This window comes from Halichoeres trimaculatus, unplaced genomic scaffold (assembly GCF_033239565.1).
Source record: "Halichoeres trimaculatus isolate MK-OKI-2021-1 unplaced genomic scaffold, fHalTri1.1 fHalTri1_scaffold_22, whole genome shotgun sequence".
Lineage (NCBI taxonomy): Eukaryota > Metazoa > Chordata > Actinopteri > Labriformes > Labridae > Halichoeres > Halichoeres trimaculatus.
The window spans coordinates 6,453,313-6,466,658 of NW_027437200.1; the positions used below are offsets into that span (position 1 = coordinate 6,453,313).

The following is a 13,346-nucleotide window of genomic DNA, read 5'->3' on the forward strand; positions in this document are numbered from 1 at the left end:
TTATTAAAAGACACATTTTTTTATTGGTGTGCTTTGTGTCTACATAAAGCCAGCACATGTGAAAGTTCTTCAGGGACAAAAATGTCTAAAACAAGGAACCTAATGCACACCTCTTTAAACACACCTGAAGATACAGATTCTCAGCCAGGAAGGTAAAGCTGCTGTCAGAGGAAGTGCAGATGAAGTCCTTCAGCAGTTGGATCCAATCTGCAGAAACACAGACCAACCAACAACTTGAAAGACAAGCCAAGATCTGGGTGTTCGAGGGTTTCTTCAGCTAGAAATGACCACTTTCTAATCCACATGTGCAGGGACAACCGCCAAATGACATCACAGGAGCTACAGCAGCAGAGGTCAAACCAAACTAGTGTCCAGTGGTTCATCCACGTAGCCCACTTGAGATCAAGGCTTAAGGCCCTACAAGGCTGTCAAGAAGCCCCTGATCAAAGAGAGACAGAGGTTAGCTCGGGGTTGTTGGACCCAAGCACATAAGAGCTGGGCAGCCAGGAAGTGGAAGAAGATCCTGTGGTCAGATGAGTCCAGCTTCCAGTTTTATCTTCCTCCCGCTGATGTGAGGGGAGCAGAAGGCCAGGCCAAGGTACAGTAGCTACTCTGAGCACAATAGTGTGGGGATGCATGAGAGCCGCGGCTGTAGGTCATCTCACTGTCTTTGATGGCACGTTGAACTCTGACAATTATATATCCTTTCTCCAAACCCACACACTTCCGTCTGCATATGCTCTGCTCCGTCCGGGTAAAAACTGGATGATTCAACAAGATAATGCCCCTTGCCATTTTCCACACATCCAGGGCCAGGAGAACTTGGCTGCAGGAGCACAGGATCCACTGGCCGGTTCAATCCTTGGACACCAGCCCCATTAAAAATCTGTTAAGGATTATCAAACGGCAAAATCAAAAAATTCAACAGAATTCAGAAAAAGTAATTCGAGAAGAGTGGGAAAAGATGAGCCCTCAACAGAGTGAAAGGCTGAGTGACTGTGGAAGGACAACTAAACATTAACATGATGTGATTGTTTATTTATTTTTTGTTCAGTTTTGAACACATTCTTTGTTATTTGTTGACTTTGATTCCGACAATGTTAAGAACTGACACATTGAAACGGTCAAGTATTCAGTTTTTTGTTAGTTCTTCTTGTGAAAATAAAGAGATGATCATTTGTATTTGTTTATGTCTGTCAAATGCAGCCACACCTTTTGAATTACTAAAAAGATTTTTCCACAAATATTTCATGACAATGTTTGAGATTGTGCAAAATGTTAAGGGTGATGTTATTCTGTTCCGTCTTAGTTTGGGATTTTTTTCAAAGCAAAGAAACAATGCAACTCAACTTTGTAAGCTGTGTTACTGCGCTGTCTTTTCAATCACACCCAGGGCATAAATTTCAGTGCTGTATTGCAGGTATTACACTTTCAAGATCAGATTCCTTCAAGTCTGACATTTATAATGCAGGAGAGGCCATTGCTTAAAATCTGTTCCTTAAATGTTTTCATATGACACATCGGCTAATGTCACCATGCACTGTAGGAGAGGGGCAGGACACACTACTGCGTGCTTTGAGAGGATAAAAGCACACTGGAGGCCTTTTCAGCCTGCTTTCCCTGCCTCTTTCATACGTCATGTTTACTTTAAAGATGTCCTCTTTGGGCTTCCGTCCACAGTCACAGAAATATGCCTTATTTTCAGTGCACTACAGGGTTTCTATTTGGTGTGATACTAACTTTAAGTCTGACTTCCTTCAAAGCATCCTGATGCAAAAGGCCCAGGCCTCTCCTTCTCTCGGACCTCAAAATCCCCTTTAAACTTTAAGGTTTGAAGCATTATTGAAAATTTTGCACAAGACACATGTTTTTGAGCAGTTAGCTATTTTTTGTATTCTTTTTATTAAAGCATGTTGTTATGTGTTGTTAATGTTTACGTGTGTGTTAAGTGTGTAGTGAAACGTCTGCGCACAGTTTGTATACAAAGATGATGTTGCTGGTCATATTGACCCAGACCCTTTAATATAGGTAAGTTAGCTGTTCAGATCCAAAATAAAGAGGTTTCTCTGATGTACTTTGATGGCCCAGTTATTTATATTTTGACTGCCTATGAATAGAAATTCAGACTCAGAGACACAGGTGTGTGTAGAGTAATTTCTCTTCCTCGTCCTTGTCAATGTTCCCACGCCATCTCTTTGACATGTACACCAAAAATGAGCTTGGGTATGTTTCCAGCTGAAGAAGCTTCATCACAGATTTTGAACTGGGAAAGTGTTAAAGAGGAAAGAGTTGTGAGACAGAGACCAATATTACTGATGACCCAGATTGTCAGTTTTCCTACAATAAAGAAGATTTCGGAGGACAATTCTGCCATTGTCTCTCTATCTGAAGGACATGGGCGTCTAAAGATGACAATATAAATGGTCAACATCACCAGTGGTGTGCAATGACTTTTTGATGGGAAGGGGCAAAAATAAAAAACCACAAGAAAAAAATAAAAAATAAAACAAAAAGGGGGGCACTTTAGCACGCATTTTTTCCCCTCCCAAAGGGCAGTTTATTATGTTTCAGCCATCCAGGAAGACAGTATAGTGTGTTTTCAAACCAAGCGGGCATTTAGCTCAGGTTTTAGCTCCAAAAAAGCACTTCAGTGTGTGTTTTGGCTCCACAGAAAGCACTTCGTGTGTTTTTTGCCTGGTCTCTCCTTTCCAAGAGGACAGTAAAACAGTTTTCTCTTGTGTCAAATGATAAAATTACAGAAAGCACACTGGAACATTCCATGTAACATGTGGAGAACATTGAAAATGTTGAACAAGGAGAATCTGAGAAAATGGGGCGAGCTAAATGAAAAACAATGTGTTTGTGAAGAGGGGAAACTTTAAATAGTTATCAAATATAGTTTGGAGATTGAAGATGTTTTATATCTCTTTTCTAAATATTTATACAGCCTAAAACAAAGGTGTTATTGGTTTTACCTGTTGTTTTTTGGCTGTTTTAAGTAAATTTACACAGTGCAGGTCAAAATGACCTGCAACTTAATCAACATAATTTTTTTCCAATTAAACAGAAAAGGGATGTTGTAAACAAATGTATGGTTTATAAAGCTACATTTTAGTCTCTGAGTTGTTTTATTTTATTTGTTTATCTATTTATCTTCCAGTATATATATATATATATATATATATATATATATATATATATATATATATATATATATATATATATATACACACACACACAAGAGGACAGGTAGGATGTTCCCTTTGGAGGTTTTCAGAATACGGTCACCTTACACAAAGACAAAGCTAAACAGAACAAAAAATAAGAATAAAAGTCAGCCAACAGAGAAATAATAAAACCTAATCAGGGGCAAACACTCAACATGTATGGAAAACAACACGACGACAGGAGAGAAGAATGAAGAGGAAAGAAGAAAAGGAGATTAAATGTTGAGAAAGATTAAAAAAAAAATACTAAAGAAGATAAATAGGTAAAAGGAGACAATAGCAGTTGAGAGCCCAAAGTTAAAAAAAAGCAGCAATGTTTAGTTTAATGCAATGAAATTGAACTGTTAAAAACGACAAATAAAAAAATAAAGATTATATGGATACAACATACATTCGGCAGTCATTTCACGTAGAAGAGAATGAAATTGACGCAAATAAATACTAAATTACACAAAAGAAGAGAAATGTTAGATTATTCAGACACTGTGAGACCTTGTCTGAGATCTCTGCAGCAGTCGGCCTCAAACCTCCACAGACCCTGCTGCACAGATCAAAAACCTGCCTTTGTGTCATGCAGTGTCCTCGAACAAAGTGGGTTCAAAGATCGGCACACAATGAATCCCGCTGATACGCTGTGGTGAGGGGCGTGCGCACTGTAATTGGTTATCTGATGCAATCTCAATGTAACACAGTTATTTCCATATAACAAGGGCTCAACTGGTACGACCCGGTCACAGATGGAAATATATATCAAACCAGTCTTTCAAGTGAAGACAGTTTTATTCCAAATAAAATTGGAGGGCGAACAATGGTTTGGGGAATTGATCAGATATCCACAACACACCACTTTTAACCGGACATATTACGGTAACGAAAATATTGACGCGCAAACTAATTCTATCAAGCTAAAAAAGAAAGAAAGAATATTTCAACATCCAGCACCATTTTGTTAGCGAGGATGCCCGTTTGCCGACAAAAATCAAGTTTTAGTTGATAAAAGAAACTTCCTTTAAAGTATCTTTCAAAATAAAAGTACCATCAACGATTCTCTTGCGAAACTCATTTGTGTTGACATTGGGATTTTATTTTGTAGGAAAATATTCTGTACTTCCGATTTTACATCAATCACCTTGACCTGGCTACAGTGCCTAATGTAGCAACAGCACCATCTGGTGGTCAGTGTGGGTACTACAAACATGTCCGCCTAGACTGGTCCTGATGCTGCAGGGATGCAGAAAGCGGTGATACGGCTGGATATGAAGTATCTAAACTGCGCAAGACACATTTTATCCTGGCGCAGTCTCTGTGGCGCAATGGAATAGCGCGCTGGACTTCTAATCCAGAGGCTCCGGGTTCGAGTCCCGGCAGAGATGAGTCACTCTGTGTGCCACACGGCAGACCTGCGGTCATTTTTATCTGATGGATGCGATTAGGCAACGATTTAGATGCAGGTTGCTGATCTGCGATGTTCACTTGCCGTTGTCGATGCTGCACACTGAACATGCACCAATACACAGCCTTATGCTTCACCTGTATAGCGTTATATCCCTGGAAAATATAAATTTACAATTTATTTTCTTAAGGAGATTTATTTTATTTCATTTTATTTAGATTCTATAACTTACTGTGTATTCATCAGTTTCTTGCAGGAATACAAAACGGCACTTTACATATTTTCCCCCATAAATTGAAAGTAAGGTTTTCACATCCAATGTTTCATTTTGTCTTTTTTATCCTCTGTATTTCTTTGAATAAAAAGAGAACATTTTTAATCCAAAAAGGAAAGAACCTTTATAACTAAGCACAGAGTTTTTATTTAGTCCACAGGCATTTTAACAAAAAGTGGTATAGTCTCAAAATTCAACTCAAAAAAAGGTTATCATATTGCTTCCACATATGATCACACTTAGAATACCTGTGAGGGTTTTACTATTATTATTATTTTTTTTTATTATTATAATTATTATTTACAGTCTAAAAAGGCACGATGAGATATGGGCCACAAGAATATTTCCCCCCAAAAGGTGAGTTTCTCAGGATAAGAATTATTTGCATCTCTTATCAGGGTCTTACATCAGCCAACAGTGCCAGTAAAATGTGTGTGTGTGTGTGTGTGTGTGTGTGTGTGTGTGTGTGTGTGTGTGTGTGTGTGTGTGTGTGTGTGTGTGTGTGTGTGTGTGTGTGCATTCGCAGGTATTTTGGGAACCTTGCTCCAGTTGTGCTCACAGCACATGCAGCGACGTTATGGGTGTCGACCGCAAGGGGGCGCTCCTGTATCAGTGTAGGTGACTCGCCCAAGCTGTGACAGAGCCGGCACACTGTACAGGCGTACCGAAGAACGGTGACATGGGTGGGCATCACCAATATCTGAAGTTAAAACTGTGTGACAGGACAGAAGGTGAATGGCGCCTCTAAATAGTTCAATTATTGATGCAAACATCTGTGTCCGTATGTCCCACAGAATGTCTGTGACTCCTACATTACGCATTCCTTCTCATCTCATCATTTGGAGAATATGATACCTTCATTTGAGCTCAAACCTCAGAAGTCATGTGAACAAACTGCCTTTACATTAACTTCCAATCAACCTGAGGCATTAACACTTATTACAGTGAGTGAACTATGTGTGTCAAATAACTGCTTGACTGATAAAAATAGGATGACGTGTAAAGAGGCATGTAAAGGTGTCTCAGATGACTTTCTAACATGACAATGACAAGCGAAAACGAGCACTATTTCAACCGACTACAGCAAAAGTGTCAAAACGATTATGGTCCTCATAACTGTTGTACTTAAAAAAAAAAAAAAAGTCTACTGTAGTTTTTTTCCCTGCCGTTGTTGGCTTGTGCAAAATCCAGAGAAAGGGAGAAAAGGGGGCAGTGCTGTGGTGCTGACGTGAGACGGAGAGAGGGAGAGAGAGGAATGCCCTGTTAATGAGACTTGTGTCAAGTAGGATGGGTTACAGCCCAGGACAACCGGAAATAGCTCGAAGTGAGTGCAGAAAAAATGTATTATACTGCTATGGTTAATTCATCAAAAATAATTATACTTTAAAGCTTAATGAAGTTCGTAGAAAAAAAAATTCTTATTGTGATGTTCTTAGCGTGTAAAGCAATCACGCTTTACAAGCAATCATGAAATACTAGTTAATCACTTTGTATCCTCTAAAAAGATAGGCACTCAATAGGAATGCATAGAAATGCTCTGGTATCCAGCTGAAAATAAGAGACAGAAGATCAGCAATAAATGTAATTATTATTATTATTATTATTATTATTCTTATTATTATTATTATTATTATTATTAGCAATATTACTTTTTATCATTTATGTTGTCATATTTATTTATGTGTATATGTCTATTGTATGCATCGTTTTAGGGTATGTATTTGCTGGCTTTTATAAGTGAGGACCATGGTATATTAAAAGTATAGATTAAGAATATAACTTAAAGACATTTGTACAAATATGACTAAGTTATATTTATGAAGTATTCATTTTTAATCACACGATGACACTAAATGAAAATAGTTAATATTGTAGTTCAATGAATGTAAGAGGAATTGTTATATATAAATATATATATATATATATATATATATATATATATATATATATATATATATATATATATATATATATATTTATATATACACACACACACACACACACACACATATACACACACACACACACACACACATATATATAAATATATAAATATATAAATATATAAATATATATATATATATATATATATATATATATATATATATATATATATATATATATATATATATATATATACATATCTTAGCTGACTTGATTTTTAATTGAGAAAGGGACAACGAGTAGTTTTACTTCTTTTACTTCTGTCTGCTCCTTCTTGGAAATATCCATGATTTGTTATTTATGTCCATAGATTATTTTTGTTTATCATTTTATTTTACATTTATAAACAACATTTTCATTCATTCATCCATTTGTGTTATGATAATCATCTTAATCTTAATGATAATACAAAACATGCAGCAGTAACATACACAGCAGTTTAACGGGCAGAATTGGGCTCAAAGTAACTGTTGTCCAAGAAACAAAAAAATATATATATATATTTTGTACATGAACAATTGATTTAGTCTGTCCACAGCAGTTTCTCTTTTCCATTGGACTATGAACTCATTCATTTATGTTTTATTTTGAAGATACCGACCGGAAGTACTCTATGTCATGGTCGCGAGCTTTCCAGTGGAGTGTAGAGTAGAAAACGGACTGTCGCTGGAAAGCAAAGAAGAGGGGAGAGGTGTAAAAGCAGAGAAATGGTGTAAAACCTGAGAGAGCCTAACCCGAGTGAGGGGACAATCGAGGAGGAACATCACTGGAGGATTATTTTTGTTCAGTTATCACTAAAGTCAGTTAACTCCCGCTTTTTGATGCTGTCCTCACGGAGGTTTGAGCCAATAACGGACTTATTGGTCGGCTGAACCATGCAGAGGCTGCTGCTCCTGAGTTTGGTGTTGAGTTTTCAAACTGGTAAGACTGCATCCTTCCCTTTTCTGACCCATATTTACACGACTGTTATTGTAAGAATTTAATTTTTCTGTGAAACTACATAGACTTCCAAACACACTTAGCCCTCTGTGTGCTGGTATGTGTTTAAAGCGCATGTGAGTCAGACAGAAAGAAAGGAGAAAGCCGTATAACATGATTTCACTCTCATAGGAACCGCAGTAATGGATCACCTTAGGCGTGTGTGCGCGCGTGTGTGCATGCACGTGCAGCTACGTGTGAGAGATACAGAGTGCGCGTGTGATTGCTTGTTCTCACCGCAGCACTTTTTTTCTTATCATCCTTGTCGCGCGCCTCTGAACATGCGTTTGGCTGGGGCGCGTGCGTTTGTTCAACTTGAACATGGTCAGTGCACGCGCGCGCTCACCGGCCGAAATGAATTTTGCTGATGACAAACCCCCGGTGCCGTTATTCAGACGGGCCGTGGTGAGGCGCTGAGGACGTGACGGGAATGACAGTGATTGACCGGCGCTGCTCTACATGCCAGCAGCACTACCACGCTGCTATCGCGTCTGAATGGCTTCACGGTCACTGAGACCACTGCTACCCGCTCTATGTAGTGAAAAAAAAGCTCATAAGCCCTCCTCTGTGTCTCACCCTCATCACACACACGCACACATCACCCCTTCTCTGCGCCTAGCTTGGTGTCCTACCTGTGTGCCTGACATAAAGCCCACTTTACTCCCTCTGTTGCCTTCCTGCGTGCATTTCATCAGCACAATGAGCTGCAGCAGCAGCACCCATGCATCTGTTCCCCCTCCATACCTGTGGGGTGCCAGGTAGGCTATTGGCTTAGGATAATCACAGCTGTAGCTGAGTTGCTGGGAGACAGGAGGCTGGAAGAGGAGGAGGGAGGAGGATGGTTGTAATTTCCATAAGGTACCTGTTTGATGAAAGCATAAATGCCACCACAAACCTCTGTTTTTTCCTCCCTTTTGTCTACTTTGGTTGACAGGGAGCGTGCATGGCTGGCTGGCTGGCGGCCGGACCAGTCGACCACTTCATCATAGGTAGGGGGCGTGTTCGGTGTAGGGAAGGTATGGAAAGGGATGATGTCACCGTGTCTGCCAGGCTTTGTGTCGCTCAGCCGGGCTCACTGCGTGCAGCATCCACCCATGGTGTGTTTCTGAGGGTTCGGGCTAAACGAACAGCAATCTACGCAGAGAAAAAAGCAGATTCTCTTTTCAGGTGGTGCTCAATGAGTCCACTTACGACTGTAAAAAAAATATGTCGAAACACTGAAACACACAAACCCCTTCGCTCGCTCCATTGAGATCTCCTGTTACTGTCACTGACTGTTGTTCTGTTTGTCCACTCATAAATGGTCAAGTCCACATGACTAACCCAGTGACACACACCTACAAATACGCATAGACACGCATACAGCCTGTTTACATGAGTGAAACCATGTGTCCTATTGTCTGATGCTACGCTGTTACAACCGTACAATCCATTGTTGCTTCAGATTGGTCTCTCACACTAACACAAAGATATTTACTATCAAAGGCTTTCCTGGAGACAAGATTAGCAGGCAGTTAATGCGGCTGCCTTTTTTTTCCAGAGAGATTTGGATGATGTAATACATCGAAGGTCTCTAACATTGTACTGTAGGTTTTTACATAAGAGTTGTAAACATAATCCCAAGTGCTGAGATGAATCTTGCCTCAAAAGAGATAATACTGATGTTAGGATTTTTCTAAGGCGCTCCAAGACTCTTATCTTTTCATTAGACAAGTAAAACAGTATTTCATGGCCTGCAATTTGCACACACGTAATTGCCTACGAGTGCTAATGATTGGATGGTTATTAGTGCAGCAGCTAATTAAAGCTCTGAATGTTTTTAAGTTATTCAGACTGAATGATACAGTTGCAACCAGGACTAACCCCAGTCTCTCTGGAGGGATTGATTTAGTACCCCAGCCTTGTATCCACATACCAACCTGGTATTTAGTCCCAAGCAGACGCCGCCATTAACGCAGCTGTTAAATGTTACTGCATAATCAATCACTGCAAACACACTCCTTTCACTTCCTAATGAGCAGGGGTGCCTCGAGGTTGCACTTGCAGTGCTGCACCTATAGCCCAGGCTTAAATGCTGACTCGGACAAAGGCTGCGATGCAGGTGTACCATTTGTCAGCCTCTGTCCTTTTGTACGGACCGAGGCCACGAGCTGTTGCTGCTGCCGCCTTGTACTGTACGCTCAGGCTCTGAATCACACAGACGTGAATCATAGACCTCAGACGAATTCCTGCGTTGAGCTCAGCAAAGGAAATATTCAGATGTTACAAGAGTCTGACACATTGGAGGGGTTTTCAGACCCAGGAAAAAAAACGGTATCCTCTGGGGGTCTTAGATCAAGAAAGTAGTAGATCCACTATTATATGTTTAATGACTCACTAACAGTTCAAATAAGATAACTGTGAAAAATAAAAGGACACTCAGAGTTCAGTAAAAAGCATTTAAACCCGAACATATTCCAGTGTCTCTACTCTATCCCTGACTCATATTCAGTAACTCTAAATGTATTTAAACTCCTTTTCCAGGGAACAAATCCTCTGCACTCATTGTGTCATTTGTTTCATGTTTTTACAAGAAATAAAGGAACAACTGCGCAGTTAGCCCCAACTAATCTCATAAAGCCAGGACCTCCGCTCCATAAAGCCAGAGCACAATCTGGAGAAATTCATCCACTGAAACTGGTTACAGCAGAGTGGAGGCTGTAATAACCACAGAAATATGGACTTGGAAGAACTTTTTTTTTGTTTTCAGATAACTGCTTTTTGAGATGAAGCTGAAGCAGCAAGAAGAATATGCCCCCAAAAAGGGACATACTTCGTTGAGGATCTTGTGGATTACTTCTTATGGAACTATTTATAGCTTCACGAACGTTCCTCAAAGAAATGGTTTCAAGGCTAAAGAACCACCCTGTGGTGCAAGAGCGAACCCTTTGCGGTTCCTACTGTAGATCTGGAGCGACGTATGTAGCGAGGCAGAAGTCTGCTTTCAATTTGGATCCCAGCCAGTGAGATATGGCTCTGGAGCATCCTAGGTTTAGCGTGTAAATTCAGGTCATGTTTCTCTACTGGATTGGACCAAGTCTTTTAACTGAAATGCATCTCTAATTGACATCAGCTTCTGAAAACAATCAGTGAACCAGTTGTCAAGCTCGATCTGGGAACGGAGCCCGTATCGTTATGATAAACATTCTCATTCAGTTGTTCTCCATCGGGGTTTGTTCAAACAACAAATTCTTGGCATTTCTGTCCTGGCGGGTGTTTGTCAAAGTGTGACATGAGGATTGCTTTTCTCAGTTCACATATTTGTTTTAGAGCATTCCTCTGGATGTGAGTGTCCTGTTATGGTGTGCAGAAAAAGACACAGATTCAGTGAAAAGTTGAGTTAAGTTGGATAGATCCTCCTCGTGGTCAGAGGTAAATTCACTCAAAAAGTGTGCAAAATTCCTTTCAGCATCCCCAACAGCTACAGAAACACTTCCCAAAAGCAGCCCGAGGATTAAAAGGCCTTGTAGTCTGATTGTGTTTGACAGGCCAGGGGCATCCAAGTTATAAAAAGAAGACGGCAAAAAAAACCATCCCCTTAAAATTGTTTCTTTATGCAGAGTCCCCCGAGCAAGAGAGGAACACTTTATCACATCTGACTGAATCTATTGGCCTTGTTTTCCCAAACTGCATGGCCACATTCTGCTGGGACGACCAGTTCAGGGTGATGGAGACAGGGAGGGGGCTGGGGTCTGTAGCTGCTGAAGTTGTTTTGGGGCTGAAGGAGGGTGGACAAAGAGGCTAGTCTTGCGGGCAGGTGGGTGAAGCCTGATTGAGAGTGATTAGACTTTTTTTTGTTTGTTTAGAGGTGGTGAGGAGGAGGGGGGGCCGTGCTGCGGTGCGGGAGGAGGGTATGCTGGGTGAAAAGAAAAAGAGAGCCACAAGAGAGAAGCGAGGGATGTGGATGAAGAAGGAGGAGGAGTGGTTGGGAGGCCAGTGGCGGAGAGAAAGGGACTATTACTCAGGCTTGACTGCTCCCTCAGTGGGGACGGTGAAGCTGCTCATTCAGACAGAATATGGTCGAGGCCAGTTCAAAGGCGATATTACGTTGGAATCGGGACGGCTTGAACCCCAAGCTGCCATCCGAGCCCTTCCTCTGCCCCGTTTCCTGCGAGGTTAATTGGCATTAACTGGTGTTGATGTTAACTTTCTTTTTAGCGTGTTTGGGTCTCACTTTCAACACATCTTTTTACCAGAACTGTGCCTTTGTGGAATATTTTTCTATCTGTCCCATTTTCTTTGCTCTAATGAATCTGAGATGCTGCTAACTGTCTGTTTAGCATATCTGGGTCCCTCTCCTGGCATGACTTTTTCTCATCACCAAAGTTAGTCCAAGCTTGTTTTCTTACCCACCCTTAACTTTTAGCTCCTGTGTCAACCCTTTCCCATTGCCCCCTGTTCCTATCCAGGTTAATGTTGTTGCTGTTAACTCTTTCTGTGATGCTTTAGGTCCTTTCCCAAATATAAGCCTCTGAAGTTCATTCCTCTTTTTCTCTTAACGGATGTCTTTTTTCTTTCTTCATCTGACTCTTCTTCTCCTGCCCTGTCCCTGCAGAGGTTAACAGGCGTTGATAAGTCTTGGTGTTTCACTTTGCTGTATTTGGGTCCCCTTTTCTGACACAAGCTGTTTTTCTGCAGATTGTTCGCTTCCTCTTACTCTCCCTTCATGGACTTTTTGGCCTCTTGACCCTTCCTTCTTTTCCCAGTGTATCGAGGTCAACTGACATAAATTCTTGTTGCTGTTAACTTTTTCTTTCCTCGTATGGCTTCCTCTCCGTATGAGCTGTCTGTCCTCTTACCATGTTTGATTCTCTCCTCCTCCTGCTGCCTCTTCAGTCTGACTAACCCCCTAACCCTGCTGCTCCTTCCCCGTTGAGGTTAATAAGCACCGATTGGAGTTGCTATTAGCTTTCTTTTTGCCTATTTGGGTCCCTCTCTCAGCGTTAGCCTTTTCTGCTCTTTGGAATTCATTCCTTTCCGCTGACTGTCCCTCTTGGATGTTTTTTTTTCTTTTTAAATCAGACTCCTTTTTCTCTGCCCACCCCCTTGCCCCCTTTTAGTCGAGGTTAATTGGCGTTATAAGTGTCGCTGTTAACTTTTGTTTTGGCGCATTTGTCTCTCTCCCAACATGAGCCTTTTCTGCTTACCAAAGTTCATTCCTTTCCCCTCTCTGTCCCCTCCTGGACTGCTTTTTTTTCTTCCATCTGACTTTTTTTTCTCTGAACCCCCCCCCCTCACACACACAACCCTCTACCCCACCACCACATCCATTACTTCTCCTTCTCTTTCCATCTACCCCTTTCTCTCTCTGGCTCTCTAATAAGTTCCAGATGTGGTTCCTGCATTCCTCTGGTCGGTGGAGAGAGAAAGAGATGAGGGGAGGGGAGAGGAGGGGGTGGTATGAGTCGGGGGGAGGGGACAGGAGGAGAAGCACATGAATTAAAACAGGGAGCGCATGATGAGGAAGAGGAGCTCATGTCCTGTGACATAC

The 13,346-nt window shown here is 41.0% G+C and overlaps 1 protein-coding gene and 1 non-coding gene across 4 annotated transcripts in view; both read left to right on the top strand.

The window, feature by feature from the left end:
* Positions 1-4,526: 4,526 nt before the first annotated feature.
* trnar-ucu (transfer RNA arginine (anticodon UCU)) lies at positions 4,527-4,600 on the top strand. Its single transcript has one exon. It is a non-coding gene; the product is annotated as a tRNA-Arg (tRNA).
* Positions 4,601-7,472: 2,872 nt separating this feature from the next.
* The window catches only part of kirrel1a (kirre like nephrin family adhesion molecule 1a), a 47,054-nt gene continuing 41,180 nt past the window's right edge, over positions 7,473-13,346 (top strand). For all 3 annotated transcript variants that reach the window (XM_074699397.1, XM_074699399.1, XM_074699398.1), the window contains exon 1: positions 7,473-7,759. In XM_074699397.1, coding sequence (XP_074555498.1) covers positions 7,714-7,759 — 46 coding nt within the window. In that variant the 5' untranslated portion in view covers positions 7,473-7,713. The remainder of the gene's footprint in view (positions 7,760-13,346) is intronic.